The 23,538-nt window shown below is 40.2% G+C and overlaps 1 protein-coding gene across 1 annotated transcript in view; it reads left to right on the forward strand.

The window, feature by feature from the left end:
• adamtsl7 (ADAMTS-like 7) overlaps window positions 1-23,538 on the forward strand; it is a 149,650-nt gene that overhangs the window by 10,249 nt on the left and 115,863 nt on the right. Inside the window, exons 2-7 of the mRNA XM_034185762.1 lie at window positions 2,305-2,360; window positions 6,326-6,395; window positions 7,734-8,056; window positions 12,431-12,830; window positions 18,995-19,097; window positions 22,803-22,939. Coding sequence (XP_034041653.1) covers window positions 2,332-2,360; window positions 6,326-6,395; window positions 7,734-8,056; window positions 12,431-12,830; window positions 18,995-19,097; window positions 22,803-22,939 — 1,062 coding nt within the window. The 5' untranslated portion in view covers window positions 2,305-2,331. The remainder of the gene's footprint in view (window positions 1-2,304; window positions 2,361-6,325; window positions 6,396-7,733; window positions 8,057-12,430; window positions 12,831-18,994; window positions 19,098-22,802; window positions 22,940-23,538) is intronic.

Here is a 23,538-nt window from a genome sequence, read left to right on the forward strand (position 1 = left end):
ACTATAAGAGTCATAATTATCACGTGGTCGTTAGGCTGATTTTGTGTTGTTTTTGAAGTGTTGCCTGTTTTTATCATTTGGGTGATGAATGCTGCAGTACTGTTGTTGTTCCATTCACGCTGTATGTTTGATTTATTGGCTTTGGGGTAAGAGATGAAAGTTTTTTTCTGACTCGACCTTAGACAGGAGGTCCAAAGGGGGGATGCATTTTTTCAGCAGGGAGGCTCCATCATAAGGAGCAAGAGGTCACAGGTCAACTGACATGGTCAAGTGGGGAGAAGTCATTTGTTTTTTTTCCTGAGTCAGTGTCTTCTTGGGAACTGCAGTGCCGTGGGATGTAAGGCTGGAATTTCACCTTGGGCTTTGTGCTGTGGGCAAAAAGATCTAGTTAGAGACTGAAAATGCAGTTTCCTTTAAAATTTTAGATTTTTAATACCATTCAGTTTATTTTCAAAATCAGACTGCAAGTTAATGAGGTTGACCAAACAAACTCCACTTACTTTGCCATATTACAATAGTTTAAACCATTTTAAGTGTGATTCCTTCCTGGATGGTGATTTCTTTGTCTGGAGTGGGTTCGGGATCTTTTTTTTTTCCCCCTCCTCCGGCTGCTGCATGTCAGCAATGAGGGCTTCATCAGTGCGGACGATTCTGGATGATTCAAAGTTTTTGGATGTTATGCTTTAGATCCAATCCGGCAGTAAGGATCTAAAGAGGAAGGTCACATTCAAAAACTTTGAATCGTACATGATCATCGGGGCACAGAATCGTATGCCCTCATCGGTGACATGCAGCAGCCAGAGGAGGTAAAAAAAGATTCCGAACTCTCTCCAGATGAAGAAATCATCATTCATAATTATCCACAGTGATGATCCCTCCAAAGACCGGTCAAATATATATATAACATGTTTCGAAAAATAAACGGCCAGGCTTTTAATCAAGGGAATACGGTACCCACTTTCCTTGAATCAATCAATCAATCAATCAATTTTTTTATATAGCGCCAAATCACAACAAACAGTTGCCCCAAGGCGCTTTATATTGTAAGGCAAGGCCATACAATAATTATGTAAAACCCCAACGGTCAAAACGACCCCCTGTGAGCAAGCACTTGGCTACAGTGGGAGGGAAAAACTCCCTTTTAACAGGAAGAAACCTCCAGCAGAACCAGGCTCAGGGAGGGGCAGTCTTCTGCTGGGACTGGTTGGGGCTGAGGGAGAGAACCAGGAAAAAGACATGCTGTGGAGGGGAGCAGAGATCGAATCTGAGTATGTCTGTGCTGAACTTCATTTCGTACATCTGTTACTGAGCACATCCAGGCGGTTTTTCATGAAAATGCATTGTGATCAGACAGGACGTTTTGTCCAATGTGAGTGAAAATCTGTTAAAATAATAAATTCAGTGTTTATTACATGGAAAAAATTACAAAAGCATTGGGACTTGTTGGGAAAGTGTAGTGACACGGACCCACAACAGGCGGCGTAAATGAACGGACAATAGAGGGAGTTAAATTAGAACACTTTACTGTTGTGAATGTCACAACCACACACAGCAGATTACAGAATGAATACAAGTCAATTAATGAAGGTGTCGTGTGGGCAGGCTTGACGATAGGAGACGCCCGTCTGGAGATGAACCGGAACCACACGATTTCCACCGCCACCGAACCCGAAGGATACTGGAGCCGCCAAGTCCTGAAGTCCCCAGGTGGCCACCGTCTCAGCGTGTGGGAGCTGGTACTGCTGGCGGAGAACAAAGACAGTCAAGTGTGGGTGTGTGTACACCCCGTAACAATAATGGTGGGAATTCCACCTCCACCTTTAACACACTCGTGCAGCGTCTGTTTAACCACTTATCTGACGAGACGAAGGACGAAACAGTCGTCCACCCACGCCGGTCCTCTGGTTGACAGCTGCAACACAATAGCTCGTGAAATCACAGAATGCTGGCAGAGAATATTACCTCTCACAGAAGTCGATATCTCGGCGATGTGGTGGAGGTGTCATCCTGCTTTTATCCCGGGTGAGATGCAGATGATCGGTGACAGCTGTCATAGTTGATGAGTGACAGCTGTCACCTCGGCTGTTCCTGTAGGCCGCAGCGCCCTCTCGTGCCTGAAGCCCGCACTTCAGGCAGGGTGCCCTCTGGTGGTGGGCCAGCAGTACCTCCTCTTCTGGCGGCCCACACAACAGTACTTTTGCTTTTGTCCGCTAAGTGTGAAGATCTGGTTTATACGATGACGGTTTAGGCGAGTTCTACTGTATATATAAAATGCTCTAATACAAACTTTCTCTTTTAATTTAGGCATCCAGCACATAGAATCCAGGGAACATGCAGGGAGTTGGTGTGTGGGCTGTCAGGTAATCTCCGAACTCCACTCTGTTGTTAAAATCTTGTATTAAGTGTATTTTTATTTTTCCTTCATCAATCAATCAATCAATCAATCAATTTTTTTATATAGCGCCAAATCACAACAAACAGTTGCCCCAAGGCGCTTTATATTGTAAGGCAAGGCCATACAATAATTATGTAAAACCCCAACGGTCAAAACGACCCCCTGTGAGCAAGCACTTGGCTACAGTGGGAAGGAAAAACTCTCTTTTAACAGGAAGAAACCTCCAGCAGAACCAGGCTCAGGGAGGGGCAGTCTTCTGCTGGGACTGGTTGGGGCTGAGGGAGAGAACCAGGAAAAAGACATGCTGTGGAGGGGAGCAGAGATCGATCACTAATGATTAAATGCAGAGTGGTGCATACAGAGCAAAAAGAGAAAGAAACAGTGCATCATGGGAACCCCCCAGCAGTCTACGTCTATAGCAGCATAACTAAGGGATGGTTCAGGGTTACCTGATCCAGCCCTAACTATAAGCTTTAGCAAAAAGGAAAGTTTTAAGCCTAATCTTAAAAGTAGAGAGGGTGTCTGTCTCCCTGATCTGAATTGGGAGCTGGTTCCACAGGAGAGGAGCCTGAAAGCTGAAGGCTCTGCCTCCCATTCTACTCTTACAAACCCTAGGAACTACAAGTAAGCCTGCAGTCTGAGAGCGAAGCGCTCTATTGGGGTGATATGGTACTACGAGGTCCCTAAGATAAGATGGGACCTGATTATTCAAAACCTTATAAGTAAGAAGAAGAATTTTAAATTCTATTCTAGAATTAACAGGAAGCCAATGAAGAGAGGCCAATATGGGTGAGATATGCTCTCTCCTTCTAGTCCCCGTCAGTACTCTAGCTGCAGCATTTTGAATTAACTGAAGGCTTTTTAGGGAACTTTTAGGACAACCTGATAATAATGAATTACAATAGTCCAGCCTAGAGGAAATAAATGCATGAATTAGTTTTTCAGCATCACTCTGAGACAAGACCTTTCTGATTTTAGAGATATTGCGTAAATGCAAAAAAGCAGTCCTACATATTTGTTTAATATGCGCTTTGAATGACATATCCTGATCAAAAATGACTCCAAGATTTCTCACAGTATTACTAGAGGTCAGGGTAATGCCATCCAGAGTAAGGATCTGGTTAGACACCATGTTTCTAAGATTTGTGGGGCCAAGTACAATAACTTCAGTTTTATCTGAGTTTAAAAGCAGGAAATTAGAGGTCATCCATGTCTTTATGTCTGTAAGACAATCCTGCAGTTTAGCTAATTGGTGTGTGTCCTCTGGCTTCATGGATAGATAAAGCTGGGTATCATCTGCGTAACAATGAAAATTTAAGCAATACCGTCTAATAATACTGCCTATGGGAAGCATGTATAAAGTGAATAAAATTGGTCCTAGCACAGAACCTTGTGGAACTCCATAATTAACTTTAGTCTGTGAAGAAGATTAACCATTTACATGAACAAATTGTAATCTATTAGACAAATATGATTCAAACCACCGCAGCGCAGTGCCTTTAATACCTATGGCATGCTCTAATCTCTGTAATAAAATTTTATGGTCAACAGTATCAAAAGCAGCACTGAGGTCTAACAGAACAAGCACAGAGATGAGTCCACTGTCCGAGGCCATAAGAAGATCATTTGTAACCTTCACTAATGCTGTTTCTGTACTATGATGAATTCTAAAACCTGACTGAAACTCTTCAAATAGACCATTCCTCTGCAGATGATCAGTTAGCTGTTTTACAACTACCCTTTCAAGAATTTTTGAGAGAAAAGGAAGGTTGGAGATTGGCCTATAATTAGCTAAGATAGCTGGGTCAAGTGATGGCTTTTTAAGTAATGGTTTAATTACTGCCACCTTAAAAGCCTGTGGTACATAGCCAACTAACAAAGATAGATTGACCATATTTAAGATCGAAGCATTAAATAATGGTAGGGCTTCCTTGAGCAGCCTGGTAGGAATGGGGTCTAATAAACATGTTGATGGTTTGGATGAAGTAACTAATGAAAATAACTCAGACAGAACAATCGGAGAGAAAGAGTCTAACCAAATACCGGCATCACTGAAAGCAGCCAAAGATAACGATACGTCTTTGGGATGGTTATGAGTAATTTTTTCTCTAATAGTTAAAATTTTGTTAGCAAAGAAAGTCATGAAGTCATTACTAGTTAAAGTTAATGGAATACTCAGCTCAATAGAGCTCTGACTCTTTGTCAGCCTGGCTACAGTGCTGAAAAGAAACCTGGGGTTGTTCTTATTTTCTTCAATTAGTGATGAGTAGAAAGATGTCCTAGCTTTACGGAGGGCTTTTTTATAGAGCAACAGACTCTTTTTCCAGGCTAAGTGAAGATCTTCTAAATTAGTGAGACGCCATTTCCTCTCCAACTTACGGGTTATCTGCTTTAAGCTACGAGTTTGCGAGTTATACCACGGAGTCAGACACTTCTGATTTAAGGCTCTCTTTTTCAGAGGAGCTACAGCATCCAAAGTTGTCTTCAATGAGGATGTAAAACTATTGACGAGATACTCTATCTCCCTTACAGAGTTTAGGTAGCTACTCTGCACTGTGTTGGTATATGGCATTAGAGAACATAAAGAAGGAATCATATCCTTAAACCTAGTTACAGCGCTTTCTGAAAGACTTCTAGTGTAATGAAACTTATTCCCTACTGCTGGGTAGTCCATCAGAGTAAATGTAAATGTTATTAAGAAATGATCAGACAGAAGGGAGTTTTCAGGGAATACTGTTAAGTCTTCTATTTCCATACCATAAGTCAGAACAAGATCTAAGATATGATTAAAGTGGTGGGTGGACTCATTTACTTTTTGAGCAAAGCCAATAGAGTCTAATAATAGATTAAATGCAGTGTTGAGTATATCAACAGAAACTGTAATTTTAAATATCAATTGTCCACTCTAAACAAAATTACCACACTGTTTCTGTGTATGATTGATAGACTTAAATGATCACCAGGAGACATTTATATATCAATAACAAAAAAAACAATAACAGCAAAAAGCTTTTTGGACAGTAACTGAATACCGCAGCAATGACATTGAAATGAAACAGCCAAGATGTGCTTGTTCAGCTTGATTTTAAAAGGTTGAACAAAAATACTGCATTACCCATTAAGGAATTACAATCATTTTTATACACTGACAAACTAAATACAAGGATTATTGCGAATATAAAGCATCACTTTTACGAGCAGCTTTCTTTAGACAAGGCAGAGGGATGGATACATGAACATTTCCAAGACAGTGACTATATCTTAGACTTAATTTACATCAGTCATTGAGAAATGCAGCATTACATTATTTACTCTATGGTAAATCCTAGTGGTAAATCTTAGGCTAGCGAAGTACATTCAGACAAGCGTGTCTATGAACAGGTTAGTTGAGGAAAAAGGTATTGGACTGATATCGTATCGGCGGATACTGAAGGTCCCAGTATTAGTATGGTATCAGACAAGAAAAAGTGGCATCCCAAGTAAATCTTTCAGACGTCACAGGTTCCAAAAATTGAGCTACAGTGAAAGAAGAAGACTAGCAAGGGAAGCCACCAAGACACTCATTACAACTCTGAATGACAAAACACTGTGATTGGGGAAACTGTCCGTAGTGTAACAGGTCACAGTTCCATGGTGGAAGGGACCAGAGAAGGACTTTCAAACAAGAAAAAACATATCTAGGCTCGAGTCTCCTGTGTGTCTTCTGGCAAACTGTAGCTGAAATGTCACATCTTTTTAAGAAAATCCTGCTTTAATATTAATATCTGTTGGTATACTGTATGTGTAGACTTATATTTCTGTCGTAATCTCTGTCAGCTACCATATAAACCACAGAAATCTCACCTTTTTTTGTGGTTCTTTAATTTAACTGACTTACTTGCCAGTGATGTTGCTGATTTCTGTGTCATTGCCATTGTCGATTGTCTGCAGAGTTTCTGTGCTGCTGCTGTTGGTTTTGACAAACCGTCTTGCCTGCCAGAGCACAACAGACCACAGGAAGGTGAGCTGTGTGTTGTTCTGATACGTGTGATTTGTTTGACATTCTCACCCTTACGGTGGTTGTCCTCGCTTGAAAGCTTGTGGTGTTTTTTTCAGTTTCTTTTTGCACATTGATCTGCAAAGACACTTGCGTTATCGTGTCTAAATATCCACTTTAAACATTAGTGTAGTCTTTTAAACTCGGCTCTCTGGGAGTTTGCTTTCTGCTGTCCAACTGTAAAGACTTTGTTCTGGCCCAGTCTGATGACTAGTGAGGAATCCCAGAGCAACCTGAGCAGGGTGTTAAAAGGGACATCTTTAAAATAATTTTTTTTGTTTAACGGTGTTTTCTAAGTGTTAAATAAAACAATTTTTACAGTTATTTTCAAAATTAGCATTTTCCATTAATAATTATGCATATTTTTAGTATGTTTTTTCAAATAAAATAATTATTAAGATAGCCCCTCTTTAAACTGTTAACTGGTAAGAAGAGTAAGAGAGAAAAGATCTGATAATTTTAGCAGGATAGTGAAGTCTTATACCAGCTGTCAGCAACCCACATCTTGAACCCTGGAACCACATGAAACACATGGGAGGAACCGGTGGATCAGGACAACTGACATGTCAACTATCCTGTCTGCTGGGGAGGGCTTGTCTGTGTCAGTAGCCTTCTGTTGAAGAGATCTTTGGAAGTCGGCTCCAAGAGTTTCCACTAGGACTCCAGCTGTGTGGCCTATGGCTGACCCTGGAGATGACAGTGGCGTTGAGTTACAAAGGCAGTGCAGGGGAGTTACTGGGAGTCTGAGGTCTCTTTGAATGGCTGTGTGCTGGTGATTGTCACTAACGGAGCTCCCTGCCAACACTCCCTCCTGCTCCTGTGTTGTCTTTCCATCCGCTAAAACTCAAAAGCAGCTAAGCTTTGACTGCGCTCATGTGTTTGCCCAGAGTGGCTGCTGAGAACAGGGACAAAGTGCTTTCTAAAGAGCAGTATTTCCAAGCAACTCCTCAGCTAAAGCCAGCCTGTCCAGGTTCCTCAAACAGAGGGTGAAGTGATCACTGCTCATTCATCTCACCAGTGAGAAATGTAGGAAGCCAACAGGGGATAGTCCACTACCAGACACCTGCTAATCATTCAGATCAGGACTGAATAGAGGTCTGTTTCTTGAGCAGTGATGGAAACATGAGGAGCAGGATAGTCATGTAAATTAGTCGAGGCCCTGATCTGAGCTGACTGTACTCTGAGGGGATTAAAGCCTTTTTAGTGGACACATTCCATTAACTGGCTCTGATATTTAATGATACTGCCTCACATCTTGTATGCTTTTGTTTTATCAGTTGTGGGTGTTGCATTTCTATACAGGTCCCACAGAGGCCGGAACCCCAACAGGAGTTCAGGGTAGAGGTTGAAGAGGTTCAGGGCTCCTGGGGGACTTGGGGGCCCTGGTCACCCTGCTCCCAGACCTGCGGGATAGGTGTTCAGGAGCAAAAAAGGCCCTGTCTGCCAATGTATACTCCATCCCAGTACCCTCCCAGAAGATCTGGAGTGCACCTTCAGCAGCCGGGGCTTGTAATTTCAGCACTGCGGCCAACAGTCCCTCTGCACCGTGATCCAGCTGCATTCTCCAACAGTAGCAGCCATGCAGTGCTGAGGAGGCAGAAGGAGGCGCGGTCTGGTGGGCACAGGTATTGTTCCACTCTTAGTGAGACAGTGGCTTTCCTTTAAAGGTATAAAACAAACGCAAGTACTGAAATATCATAATGATAAAAATTATTTCTTGATCTTTAGGAGTCCTTGGTGCAGCAGAGAACAGAATTTACAAAGGAATTCTTCAAATGTTGATGCAAGTGCTGAATTTGGTGCAAATACTCCTTTGACATTACTCTTATGAAAAAGCAGTGTCCACTTGAATTTTCAATAGGTGGCCAGGTAGGGGTCAATTGAAGAATTACACAGGGGACAAAATTTAATTTTATTAATTTAACTTAAAGAGGTATGGGGTAAAAATATCAAAACTGGTGAGAAAGGTCATTGGGGGATTTTGAAGATCCTGCTAGACAGCGCCTACGCGCATGCGTGATGACGTCATAACTCTATCCAGTTAGGGAGACGCAGTTTCGTTCAATAACAAGAACTGTCAAGAAACTTTCTCATTGCTGTTTGGAGTTGTGTGGAGGTAGGAATAGCCTTTTGAATGCTTGAATAACAATGTCAATCACACAAAGAAATCAAATAATAGTGAAAGCAGGTTTATTGCACCCAAAATGTTGGTATTTTGGTCATTGAACTTTCCTAGCAACAAAGCCCCGGTCACACGGCACTAACGGAGGACACTGAAGCCAAAACGAAACAAGAAAGCTGGACTTATGTTGACTTTCGGAGACATCGTTTAACCGGCGTCCAGCTTCGATCGGTCAGCCGCTTCATGAAGTGTGATAACATCCAACCCTTTAGCCGCTCCGTGAGGTGTCATAACAACCGGGAGTGACTATTAATCCGGCAGCCAGGCACCCACAGTCGAAGCTTCCTATTCACTCGGCTGCTGTCTCTCTGGCCGGTGTGAGGCATTCAGCACTCCCCTCACACTGGGACCACACTGACGAACAGTCTCTGAAAGAAGCTCCTGTCAACAGAAGTCTGTCACTCTTCTGTTTTTTTGCTCAGACTCGCAGACTGTTTCGCTTTTTAATTTTCTCTTTTTTTTGGAGAACACACAACGCTTCATAAACACGGTAACTAGCCCAGTTAGTTGCGAGGCGTCATAACAAGCTGTTTTTTCTAATGACGCCAAACACATGAGCAAGAGGCTCACTAACTGGAAGTCTCAGCAGCACAACTTGAAAATGGTCAATTCCAGTTTGTACAGTGGTCAGAAGTTGAAGTTGCTCCAATTTTGGTAAAAAGTGGGGCAAATTATTGGTTGAGCTAATAGGATTAATAAATTGAATAGTTTTGTCTGTGTTGAGTGCTTGGTCTGCAACACAAAGGTCAATACCCCTGTCACACTAGAGCACAAATGGCGTACGACATTCGTGTAATTCGTGCTGCATTCGAACTGTACTTGAACGCCTCATACAGCATTCGCACATTCACGTGTTGCTTGTGTTGGAAAAAATCCGAACGGTGGTGGAGTCAGTCATACTGCATTCGTATGGACATTCCAACATCATTCATGCAATTCAGCCTGCATTCGAACTGCATTTGACCTGAAGCACGAACTGCACGAAATACTCCAAATTGGCAGGGCAGCACGAATGTAGAGAACAGGCACACTACTGTTGTGTGCATTCGAACTGGGGAATATTCGTACAGCGGTTGTACTGCTGTGTGAGTGCTAGGTCGAATGGCATACGAACTAGCATCCGAAATGGCAACTCACCAGCATTTGGTGCAGTCTGATCATGTAGAAATGTCCCGATTATGCCTCCGTGATGCGTTGATGCGCAAGGCGGCCGTGTGGACGGGATCTAACAGCCATGATGGCATAATTCAGATGAATCTTCTGACATGAGGTGAACTGTCAATGGATGTGTGATTACATGCTCCATCTGGACGTTAATCCATGATCACAAGCCGCACACGGCAAGGTGCCGCACACGGCAATGTGTTACAAATTAATTAGTTATAGATCATTCCAAATTCTTTGCTTTGAAAATTACCAAATAGTCACACGGGGAGAAAAAGAAATCATATATAGAAAAACAAAGGCATCAAGATGCATCGATAATTGCGTCACCTCGTTGAATGGTTTGTTCCAGCTTTCACCGAATTAAAGATTCGTTCCATTGAAAGAATGTAAAAACATTCATTATTTGTTTTATATAACGGCTAAAATAGATCCTTGTCATTTGCTATTATATTCATTTATAAACAACAGAAAAGGGACTTACATTTTGGTGTTCGTCACTGCTGCTTTGAATGAATGAATGAATGAATGAATGAATTTATTCGGCACACAGTTCGACAGCAAAAAAAACCTCATAACAAAAAACTCCTAACAAAACAACTTTACAAAGATCCCGTGTGGCCGAAAGGGTGAGGGCAGAAGCAAAGCTTATAAATGCCCACCCCTTATACTAAAAATAAAAATTATATACACACATTTATACAAGCATGCAACCATAAACACAATTTTCAGAATACTACCAGATAAACACTGTCACACAATCCACAATCCCAGAAGCAATAACAAAAACAATAAACCCAAGTCTTCAATTATAACAAGAAATTTTGTAATTCTTGTAATGCCTCCTAAAACCCACCAAAGTACCAAGTACTTTAATGTTGTCAAGGCAGTTGTTCCAGGTGTTAACCCCTTTAACAGAGACACAGTGACTCAAAAAAATAAAATTCCTCTCAAGTTAGAACTGGAGTCTCTCAGTTTAAACAGATCCTGGACATGTTGCAGCAGCAGTTTATTTATGTGACAAGTAGGTCTCTGAGGTCTTCAGACCTGGGCCTATTGGTTGTGCCTAGGACAAGACTGAAGACCAGGGGAGACTGTGCTTTCGAGGTGGTGGCACCTAAAATGTGGAATGCATTGCCTTTGGACCTACGCTCCGTGGGCTCTGTTGAAACATTTAAAGTGAAGCTAAAGACCCTTTTGTATAGGCTGGCTTTTACCTAGTTTTTATGGTTTTATGTTTCTGCTGTTTTTAATTTCTCTGTTCTTATGTGAAGCACTTTGTGATTTCTATCTTGAAAGGTGCTATATAAATAAACCTTACTTACTTACTTAATTTTAACTTTATACATAATTTGTATTGTAATGTAGTCATCCAAGTCCCAGAATTTTAGAATATGTAAACAAGCAAACAATGGATTCATTGGCTTGCAATATGATTTGTTGCAAATAATTCCTATAGCTTTCTTTTGCAACAAAACTATTGAATTAGTATTAGTTTTGTATGTATTTCCGCAAACTTCAATGCAGTAGGTCATATGTGGAACAAACAATGAATGATATAAAATAGTTAATGAGTGTTGGGAAATGAAATCTCGCGCTTTATGCAAAATTGCAATGGCTTTTGACATTTTAGATTTAACTAAATTAATATGCGTGTTCGAGCACAGTTTATCATCAATAACAACACCAAAAAATTTTGTATCAGTTACAGTTTCAATTTCAATATAATTTAATAATAAATTTCTTTGACATCAATAATCGAACACAAACTTTAAATAGGAGTCCAAAAATAATTCTGGTGATGTAGTCTGTGATTCTGTGCCCAGACTTCGTGTACTTCCAAAAAAAAGAAAAAAAGGCCTTGTACTTCCTCAGTGCAGTGAAAAAAAAAAAAAAATCATGTCAGAAATTAGTCCAGCTTTTCATTCTAACTTCCTCCTAACAGCTCTTCATGCCTCCAGACGGCTTGCAGTACAGTGGATTTGTTTTGTGTGTGTGTGTGTGTGTGTGTGTGTGTGTGTGTGTGTGTGTGTGTGTGTGTGTGTGTGTGTGTGTGTGTGTGTGTGTGTGTGTGTGTGTGTGTGTGTGTGTGTGTGTGTGTGTGTGTTAGAAGAATTAATACAGTCAGTTAGCTCCTTCAAATTGTCATCCATCAGCAAAACAAACTCTGCATGTTTTGCTGAACGCTGCCCCCACTAGTGGGCGGGGTTCACAGCATGCAATGGTACAAAATGTATGCAACCAAATTTGCACACTAAATGGAACCAAATTGCACGCTAAATGCAACACAACACAAATGGGATGAATAATCCATGTCACAAAGCACCAATCAAATGACAAGGATCCACTCAGCCGTTATATAATCCTGCATATTTATAAAACAAATATGCACAATGAGCTATGTAAGAGTACTTGTGGTCAGTTTTAGGAGTATCACCAAAGTAATATGTGACATACCTGGAGGGTAGTCAAAGAATACCACACATATTCTCAGCCAAGACCCAAAGAAAATGTAAACTCCTTGTTGGAGGTCATGATGAATAACTTGAATTCCAGGCTAACTATCAGAGACATGTGGATGATTAGAGATTGATCCATAATTAGTACACTTACCCTAGTTTAAGTGTTGATCTCTTCATGTTTGTGTTTTCAGGAGGATCCATCACATCACGCCAGGGAGGTACGGCTATGGGAGAAGGCCTTATGTTGCTCCACTGCAGACAAATACAGGCCAGATCTCCCCTGGCAGCCACAGACAGAGACGCTCTGCTGTGGCTGAAGCCTACCAGCCTATTGCGAGAGGTCACAGGACAAAAGGTCTGGGCCTGTCCAACACCCTCCATCAGTATGGCAGACCCTATATCCCTAAAAATAACCCCATGTGGGCCCCACTCTACCAGTCTGGTTTCACCCACCAGGCTCAAGTCCAGCAGGAGCTACAGCCAGGAGGCCAGAAACCGGGACAACCACAGCACCAGCAAAGACCTTACAGCCCTTTACCTGCCTCCTCCTGTGCAGGAGAACACGTTCACTACAAGATCTGCAGCAGTAATGTACGTAGCTGAACTTGCACCCCTTCATCGGGTTATTGAAATGTTGACTGCTGATGGGTATTTAAAGAATTTTACTGGCTCTGTTGAAGAAGTTAACTAATCATCAGCATTTGTCTGTTTGTCAATATAAAATGTTATGAAGGATTTCAGTTATATTTTATTGAAGGGCAGCCATTGTATCTATAGCCTGCTGAGAGACAGTCAGACAGACAGACAGATGAATGTTGTGTCTAGGGGAGGTGTGCTCTCTCTGTCTACTCTGTAGTTACTTATTGTTTAATGAACTTTTATAACAGTGGATATTGCACATCAATATTTTATTGCATAGTTAGTTTAATTGTTTAGTTTCAGACTAAGATAGTGTTATCACAAAGCAGCCTGGCAGGACTGAGCGGAGGCGAGACACAGACAGAGGCTGGACACAAATGCAGGCTCACCACAGGACGTATGCGTAAAGGATGGTTTAATTCAGACCTGGGTTCAGTAACAGGAAGGCAGTCTGCGGAGCAGAAGTACCGGGCAGGGACAAGACAGAGGACATGGTCAAAAACAAGCAGGGTCAGTACACGAGCAAACAGAGTTGTCAGGGCTGAGGCAAAAGGCAGGATCCGGTACACAGAGCAGAGTCAAAAAACACGGCTTGGCAAAACAGGACTGAAACAAAGTGCTGGTGAGTGAATGAATCAACAAACGAGCAGGGAGGAAGTGAACTGAAGCAGTTTAAATAAGAACAGGTGTTAACAAGATAATGAGGTGCATGTGGAGGAGGAAGGGCCTGGAAGGGGGCGTGGTCAGGTGACAACTAAGAGGCAAAAGAGATGCAGAAAGGCGGTGACAAATGGGCAAGTAAATGACAGCTGAATTGGGCGTGGCCAACAGTGATGACAAAGTGCAGGTGTGGGACATGAGTGATCAGAAAGAGACTGTGATAACAATGAAACTGGACATGACAACTAAAGATCATACAAAGAAAACATGAGCACAAATCTAAACTTGATCAGGACTGAAAAGCATACCAGAACATAATAAACAGAATCATGGGAAATAACACATTGTGACAAAACCAAGTGGAACAGACAGACAAAACTATAAGAAAAACAGAAACTAAGTGATAACAAAACCTGGCATAACAGTACTACATAATAGAAATGAGAACAGCAAAAACAATAGGCAAACAATAACCAAATGATAAACCATGAAAACACAGACTGATAGAACAAAACTAGAACGGAACTGGAACATGGCTGAAGTATAAAAGTAACAGAAGAATGTGCCAAAGCAAAAATAGAACATAGAATAAACACATGATGAAGAAGGCAATTAATAAAACAAGGCTGGGGCAAAAGGAACAGAACTAAATAAAGAGGAAAAATAAGGGCTAAAGCCTGGAACTGGGCGGGGCATGACACAGACGAGCGGCACCTCTGAGTTTTGTCCTTGTCAGCGTTATTGGCACTCTTGATTTTTAAAGTCAGATTTTAAAATACATTAGAAGAATCACATTTATATAATAATATTTACCTCCACCAAGGAGGTTATGTTTTCGGTCACGTTTGTTTGTTTGTCTGTTTGTCAGCAGGATAACTCAAAAAGGTTTGAACGGATTTTGATGAAATTTTGTGGAGTGGTTGGAAATGACAAGAGGAACAAGTTATTAAATTTTAGTGGTGATCCGGATCACGATCCGGATCCCGATGCTAATGCGTTAGCATGTCTATGGCATTTTCAATGTTAAAAGTTAGCATTAAGCAGTTGCAGCTGTCATCACGTTTGGGTGCATTTGTTTTCAAATTGTAATATTTCTTAAATTTATTTTTGTTTATATATTAATAATCTAATGATTATTATATACAATTTTAGAAAGAGACAAAAAGATATAGATCACTGTGCCAAGGAGGGAATCTCTTTAGGATCAGTGACCCTATGGCCTTGTTTAGAGAAGTGTTTCATAAATATTAAAAAATTCATATATTTGCAGTTTAGTTGAATAATAAATTGAATTTTGTCTCTTATTTGTTTTTGTCTATAAGCACATGCAATATCAATATCAGTGCTCAGATGACAGTAGCTTCTGGGAAAGGTGCGACTTGCAATAAACTGTGATGCCAAGCGCTAAGGATACATGCTATCCAGTCACAACAGATGAAACTTTTTTTACTACTGAGCAAACATCATAGTTAGACTTTTTTAGGTTCAATGATTCCACGGCGTGTAGATGTTATGGCGTCAGTGACCCGATGGCCTTGGCGGCAGTTTGCACTCTCTGAGTTCTTCTAGTTCATAAAATGTTATTGAACAACAACAGCAACAAAAAAACTTTTTCATATGGTGAAATAAAGTCATAGAGATGTTAAATGAATGCAGGGCACAGTTACAGGAAACATCACTTTCATATCCAGTTTTCTTTAGATGATATTGGATTAGACACCAAGTGAATGAATAAGCCTTGTTTTGGTAAATCTGTCTAGAATAGGTAGTTCTCACAAAACTGAGTGACAATGCAAGAAGGAGACAAGTAAAGGAAGCCACCAAGACATCTGTGACAACTATGTCCTTGCGGCATTTTGAGCTCTGAAATGTATTGTTGTAACTCCACCTTAAAACCAATGTAAACCCTTTTGTGCATAGCGTGAAGTCTCCGAATTCTTTCATCAAACTAACGATTGATACATGAAACATAAATAACTAACCTTCTTTGTTTAATCCACCACTGCTGCACACAAGGATAAAAAAAAGTCCAAACCAAACGTAGGATGTGTTGTGCATAGCGTGGACTCCACTGGCATTACAGGCTATTGGAAAACTGAAGATTTATATCTTAAATGTGTGTGTGTGTGTGTGTGTGTGTGTGCGTGCGTGCGTACGTGCGTGTGGGGGGAGGCAGTAGGCAAGTCCTTACATTTTGCTAATGTTTAAGATGGCAGTGTTACGTCACATGAAATCCATATTCTATTCAAGGTATCCTGTCATCTAGACTAATAAATCTCTGTGCAGAAGCCGGTTACGCTCCTGCAAAAAAAAAAAAAAAAAAGGAAAAAAAAACATTAACGGATGACGTCCACAAGAAAAGCTGAAGAGTGGAACAAAAGTTGACAGGAAGTCAGAAGTGCAGCTGAACAACTAGTTGGTACCTGTGACTTGCCTGTGGGCGATGAACGGCTTATTCACTCACACCCAAACAGTCACTTTCGCGCCATTATCCCAGTTGTATATAATGTAAATATCTGCACAGTGCTGCAGCTGTTGTGTTGTCATTGTGAAGCTAACGTACAACATGTAAGGGTACAACTGCAAGGTTAAACTGTCTTATAAAATAACCTGACATGACCTGATGAGCACATATTTGCAAAATGCATTATTTGTTCACAACTGTTATGAACATGCTGCCTCTAAAACTTTAACCACAGACACATTATAAAGTATCAACCACGTTGTGACTGTTAAACAGTCAAATTCCTTCACAAAAAATATCAGAACTAATTTGCATAAAATGAACCATTTCCCTTCATGAGTGTAGGCACCCTGACCTCTGACCTTGACTATAGAACACGTCTAAACATTAAAACAATTCTTCCCATCCACAACTACTGTGTCTACCAAGTTTGGTCAAAATTGTATTCGATGTTCTTAAGATAGCATGCTAACACACAAAAATACATACAGATGTAGTTATCAAGGCAATCACAAGAGTGTACATCGTTAATTGCATTTGTTTTTTCTAGATTGGACTACTGCAATGTTCTATTTTCTGGTTTACCGCAGTCCAGCATTAGGGGTCTCCAATTGGTTCAAAATGTTGCTGCCAGACCTTTGACAGGAAGCAGAAAGTTTGACCACATTACACCCATTTTGGCGTCTCTTCACTGGCTTCCTGGCCCTGTGAGACCAGATTTTAAGGTTCTGCTACTAGCCTATAAAATTGTTCACGGACTGGCACCTCCCTACTTAGCTGACCTAATTAAACCCTACGTACCGGCCCGGGCTTTGCGTTCTCAGGGTGCAGGACTACTTTGTGCCCCTAGGGCAGGGGTGGGCAATCATGTGCCATAAAGGGCCGAGAGCCGAGACACTGCAGGTTTTCCGTGCAACCAGTCACCTCAGCAGGTGATTTCATTAATGATCAGGTGTCTCATCAGGTGATTTTATTGACAACCAGGTGTTTATGTTCAGAGGAGAAGCTCATCAGCAACACACCTGCTGAGGTGAATGGTTTCATGGAAAACCAGCAGTGTCTCGGCCCTCGATGCCCACCCCTGCCCTAGGGTGAATAAAAAGGCTGCAGGTCACAGAGCTTTCTCTTATTGTGCCCCTGTTCTGTGGAATGATCTCCCTGTGTCAATAAAACAGTCAGATTCTGCAGACTTTCAAGTTTAGACTTAAAAAGTACTTATGTTCCCTTTCGTATTGCTAGCATACTAGCATAGTATGGTGCTATGCTTTCTACCCTTTTAAATTCAATTTATTAGTAAACAGAGCGGGCCGCAGCCTCAACTTTGTATTTCTTCTGTTTTTCCTGTTGGTTAATGCTGACAAATTATACTGCATTTGTTGTCTTTCTGCCACCTGATTCTGTTATTTTTTCTCTCTGTTTGAGGTGTAGCTCCATCCAGAAGTGGGGGTGGGTGTCTTCTTCTGCAGGCCTCCCGTTTCCCTAATTTCCTATATATTTGTATTGTCAATTGTGTCGGTAGCCGAGCTTCAGAAACTCCAGCTTCAGAAAGTAAAAGTCAAACCACATATTTGTTCCAGCTTCCTAATAACCCAGCTGATTGTAATTAGTTCAACTCTTCGGGCAGGTGGATGAACTAATTATTGAGATCACCTGTTTTAGATGCACAGGTAGAAGCAATACATGGTAGGGCTTTTATTTTCTGAAGCCAGAGTTTTCCACCTCTGGTTGGTAGCATGGCCCAAGCAGAGGGTCACCCCTTTGAGTCTGGTCTGCTTGAGGTTTCTTCCTCAAATCATCAGAGGGAGTTTTTCCTTACCACTGTTACCTGTGTGCTTGCTCTAGGGGTTGTAAGGTTAGACCTTACTTGTGTGAAGTGCCTTGAGGCAACTTTGTTGTGATTTGGTGCTACATATAAATGAAATAAATTGAAGTGAATTAATTATGGTAACAATGAAGTGAAGGGACTGCAGTCATACTGTTTTGTGTTCTCTTACAATGGGCTAAAAACAATATAAACTCCCCTTCAGACCGGAAAATCACAGCAGCCCCTTGTGGCAAGGTCTCTATTTTATTGTAAAGGTAAAGGTATTGTAAAGTTCTTTGAGCATCTGCTTCAAATGGAAAAGCGCTATAGAAATGCCTTCCATTTATATCTCTTTTTAGAGCAGTTTGTACGTTGTTAGGACAACAAATTGTTATTTTTGTTGAGATGGTGGAGTTAACTGTTGACTGGTTGCATAAAATAAAATGCTAACAATGATTAACCAAGGTTATCCATTATCCATGGCTAACATCAACCACTGTTAGCATGACCACTCCTGCTAATGCTAACTGTGGTTTGTGTTCTGCAAGACACAGCTCAATAATATGTCTGCTAAAGGTGCAGTACACTCCAAACGTGAATTTATAGAAATTATTCATAAATGAAAATGAGATAATGTATTAAAAATACGATACCATATGTTAGGAGTTTTCCAGTGACCAGTCAGAGAAAATACATCACAGATATGGAGTCCTCACAAACAAGGGAAAAGTGGAAGAGAAAGGGGAGACCCAAGAGAATAAAATTCAGGAGTAAACTGATATTAGCTACAGTATGTTGCAAAGATGGGCTTTTAAATAGCAGCCCATAAATATTTGGATGGCCTTGGCTCACGTTGTGCAGAGATTAGGGAGTCGATTCTACGTATGTATTTAGATTAACTATTTCTCTGTGTAACGTCTCCGGGGTAACACAGATAATATAAAGCAGAACAGCCAAATGGAGAGCTGTCAGGAAGCTGGACTGTTAAGGAAAAGTTTAAATAAATACCAGAATTCAACGACTTTTGGCCAACAATGTCTAAACTATAAGAACGAGACAAAGGAGAAGAAGTGACTGTGGGGTTCAATTGATGCACGGTGGCAATCAAAGATGTGAGCTCCCTGCACTTGTAGCACGGGTTAGCTGCTGTAAAATAAATGTGTTTATTTGTGTCCAATCCTTCCTCAGGCATGTCCTCTGTCCAGCAGAAACATCAGAGCTGTTCAGTGTTCCTCATACAACCATCAGCCGTTCATGGGCAGACTGTACGAATGGGAGCCTTTCAATGAAGGTAAGAAATCTGAAGAATCTGCATTTAAAAAAAATGCAATTGAAATAAAAGAAAAAACATTCAAGAAGTTTAACTTGTAAGACATTCTAGTGATGTCAATAAAACTTTATAAAATTATATCAAACATACAGTCAAGGTTTATCAATACACACTTGTTGATTTATTTATTTAGAAAATAAATCATTTTAACCTCCCCAAAGACACTTTTCAGCCAGACTGGCTCAAATTACAGCACGGCGGAGGAACAGGTTGTTGTAATTTCTCATATGTGTGTCTGTCTGTGCACTCAATAACTCTGACACGGGTGAATAGATTTTCACTAAACATGGAAAGAATTTTCCTTGCGTGAGTGTCTCCAGATGATTATGTTTTGGAGCAGATCAGCCGAATGTCAGGGTGAAGTCCTCACAAACACAGTCCAAGAAACACATTTTCCAGGATATTTCTTCAACTAATAGGGGTAGAGAGATGACATAAAGGTTAATCAGTAAATCACTGAAATCTGATGACATGAGTGATGTATGTTGGTCTAAAAAAGACTTCTTAAAATGTTCATAATTGTCAAAAGCTACATTTTCCAGTACATCTCCATAACCAGCAGGTCCTCAAAAGTCTTCAACTAATCGTTTGTCGTTGCGTGTTATAATTGACATCACTAAAGCATCGTGCAAGGACATTGCGATTGTTTGCCAAATACTTTTCCTTGATATCTGCATCCAGTAAGGGCAAGATGAACAATGTCTGCTAGTACCACTCCTGCAACAACTATTGTAGTCTTATAAAGCAGTATTCCGTGCGTACTCAGGGTGTCCATCAACTCTTTGATGCCTTTCATTAGCACATGAGATACTCAGGATCTGAACTTAAAATATTTGAATTGTTGCCTACGTGTTATAATTTGTGGTGTGCAGACTGCAGAATATCACTTGTCTGTTGGCTCGCTGCTACATGTTCATTCCTACCAACTGACTGGCCTGATTCACCTGAAGTATCCAGGCAACAGTCAAAATACTTCATAAAATGTCACCTGTGCCAAAACCCAGATGGAGCAAGCGGTCCCTAAATTAATACTCTGTTAAACACGCATGGAGCTTAAGATCTCGCTGTTGTAGGGAAGTGAATGATGTCTTACACAAATGAAAAACTCAATTGGCTGTTTTTGAAGGTATATATTCAGAAGATATCAAATGAGTAAATCATCTGAAGGAAACAGGAACAGGCACCAGGATTCTTTGTGGTCACTCTAAGAACACAACTAGTTTCAGCCAGATTTGGAGGAGCATTTGGAGGACATTTACTTTTAGTTTTGTTTGACTCTTGGGCTACAGATTGGACAAAAAGTATGTTGTACTTCACATCAGCTATATGTATATGTATATATGTATATATGTATGTGTGTGTGTGTGTGTCCTCAACTGTGTGTGTGTGTGTGTATATATATATATATATATATATATATATATATATATATATATATATATATATACATATATATATATACGAGGTCTGTCAATAAAGTAATGGTCATTTTTATTTTTTTCAAAACTATATGGATTTCATTCATATGTTTTTACGTCAGACATGCTTGAACCCTCGTGCGCATGCGTGAGTTTTTCCATGCCTGTCGGTTACGTCATTCGCCTGTGAGCACGCCTTGGGAAGGAGTGGTCCCGCCTCCTCGTCGGATTTTCATTGTCTGGAAATGGCGGAATGAAAAGGACTTTTTTTTTCCATCAGAATTTTTTCAGAAGCTGTTAGAAACTGGCACCTGGAAACCATTCGAAAAATTTATCTGGCTTTCGGTGAAAATTTTACGGGCTTCACAGAGAATAAGGACTGTTACTACAGCTTTAAGGACCCCTTTAAGGACGCTCGGCGCGCCGCCCTCCGAGCTGCAATGACGCAGCACAAGCCACCGGACCATTTCTAAACGGATGGCTCTGTGGATACGAGACCGTCGTGTGCTCTTTCTCTGGTTATCACAAGAGCTGGACATCAGCCAATTTCTCTGATACTTACTGGACTGGTAAGCATTGAAAGCTGAGATAGGCATGAAAAGTCCTTTTCATTCCGCCATTTCCAGACAATGAAAATCCGACGAGGGGGCGGGACCACTCCTTCCCAAGGCGTGCTCACAAGCGAATGACGTAACTGACAGGCGTGGAAAAACTCACGCATGCGCACGATGGTTCAAGCATGTCTGACGTAAAAACATATGAATGAAATCCATATAGTTTTTGAAAAAAATAAAAAGGACCGTTACTTTATTGACAGACCTCGTATATACGTTATAGACGTTTATATATATATATATATATATATATATATATATATATATATATATATATATATGTTCTCCACTCAGATTGCAATAGCCAATCACAGATTAGCTTTTCTGTCCATCATTTACCTGTATTTTGGCATGCTTGGGGCCAGAAAGTTATGTTGGGTCCAAAGGGATCCAAAAAGGCTAGGACCAAAAGTTATATTGGATCGGTTCCCACTGACCAATAGCGTTAGAGCTTACTGCCGACAGCTAGCCAATCAGAGCGCAGCATACGAAGGTCAGGAACTAGCTGACAGACGCTGGTTGAATAAATGGCAACAAACATGTCAACAACAGCAGAAAATCGTCTGCCAGCGAGGTTTGCTGAGTTCACAGAGGAGGAACTGGTGGAAATATTGAACTCCAAGGATGCCAAAAACACTAAGAAGGTACTCTGAATCAATCATATGCTGGTCACAACAAAATAAATTGATCTAATGTACTTGACTCTTTGTTGTTTGCTTAATTTGGGAGGGGGTGGAGAACATAACAGTTGATGAATGGCAAGTCATCCAACATAGAGAAATATTGGATTCAGAAAAGTTATATTGGACTCGGCTATGCCTCATCCAATATATCTTTTCTTCATCCAATATTTCTCTATGTTGGACTCCTTACCATCCATTATTTGTATTATACATATATATATATATATATATATATATACACACACACACACAAAATGCATTTGTTTGCTAATGGTGTTTTAAAATGTGTTTGTTAGTGAATTGTAGTGCATTTGTAGAACATGTTTTAGTTCTGTGTAAAGTTCTGTGTAAAGTGTTTTACCCCATAGAAAGACATATCTGATTAGCAGAAAATGAAAACTGGGTCAGTTGGGGAATGGCATTGACATTTGCAATGTGCACTGTTTGTACCTGGTTACCCGATTGTACCATCATGTGAAGGTATAACTCGGTACATATTATGTACGGTGCACCAAAAGTATTCATTAGGTCATCACTATTTACCTGTCTGATTTTGCCTGAAAGACCTTTTTAACCTTTTAAAATATTCTTATTTAACTTTTGTTTGTTTCCTTTAAAATTGTGAGATGGGTGTTTTTCAAGAATTTTTGAATTCCAAAATTTTAGAATTTTTCTGCAATTCTTGTAGAATGGTATTTATTTTTGCACTGAAACCAGCCACCAGTGGGCGACAGAGACATTTTGGCTTTATTTTAGCTTTGCTGTTGTGTTGGTCATTTGAAATTATACACTGATCTGGATAATGGCCTCAGATCTGTTACAGTGAACGATACGCTAACACTGCAGTGATGTTCATAAATGAAAACTGTTTTAATTAAAGTGCAGTGTGAAGATAATTTTGTGTAAACATATTTTTAGATGGATGCTGTAACATCTTGAATGTCTTTGCAGTTCTTGGGGATCAACACTGTGAACTTAACTGTCGGGCCGTCGGGTTCAGGTTCTACGTGCAGCAGTCAGACAAAGTGATCGACGGGGCGCCATGTGGAGAGAATGATACGTCTGTCTGTGTTGTAGGAAAGTGTATGGTAGGTCACTATACACGTTTGTTTGTTTTTCTTTTAATTTTCAGAAAAAAATACAGTCAAAGCTTATTTATTCATCATCAGAATTAAGTCTGATATTCATGATATTTTGTTATTTAATTTTTTTTTTTATCTCATACAATTATAATCTTCTATGGTTGGGTCTATAACCAATCAGTCATTAAGTCTTCATCAGTTTATTATTATTTATTATATTATTTATGTTACACTTGTACACAGCAAGATGCCAGTAAAGTATTAAAATTAAATTGTTTTTTTATTTTAAAAAAAGCATTGGGTTACAAATTGCAGAAAATAAGTAAATTAAAATAAAAAAGTAATCAATAGAAGAAAGTTTAAAAGTATAACAGGAAAGATAAATAAATAAAAAGATGAACTGTTTCCTGGGAAAGGGAATTTTGGGGTTCCCTTCTGGAGCTGTTGACCCCGCGACCTGATCCTGGATAGTCGATTGAAGATGTATATGTGTATGTAAAAAGTTGAACTTCGATCAGTAGGAATATTAAAACAGCACAATTAGATAATTAAAACAAGGTTACCCTCAGTCATTAGGATGAGGGTTAAAACAGAGGAATAAGATG

Source organism: Thalassophryne amazonica, chromosome 2 (assembly GCF_902500255.1).
Source record: "Thalassophryne amazonica chromosome 2, fThaAma1.1, whole genome shotgun sequence".
Lineage (NCBI taxonomy): Eukaryota > Metazoa > Chordata > Actinopteri > Batrachoidiformes > Batrachoididae > Thalassophryne > Thalassophryne amazonica.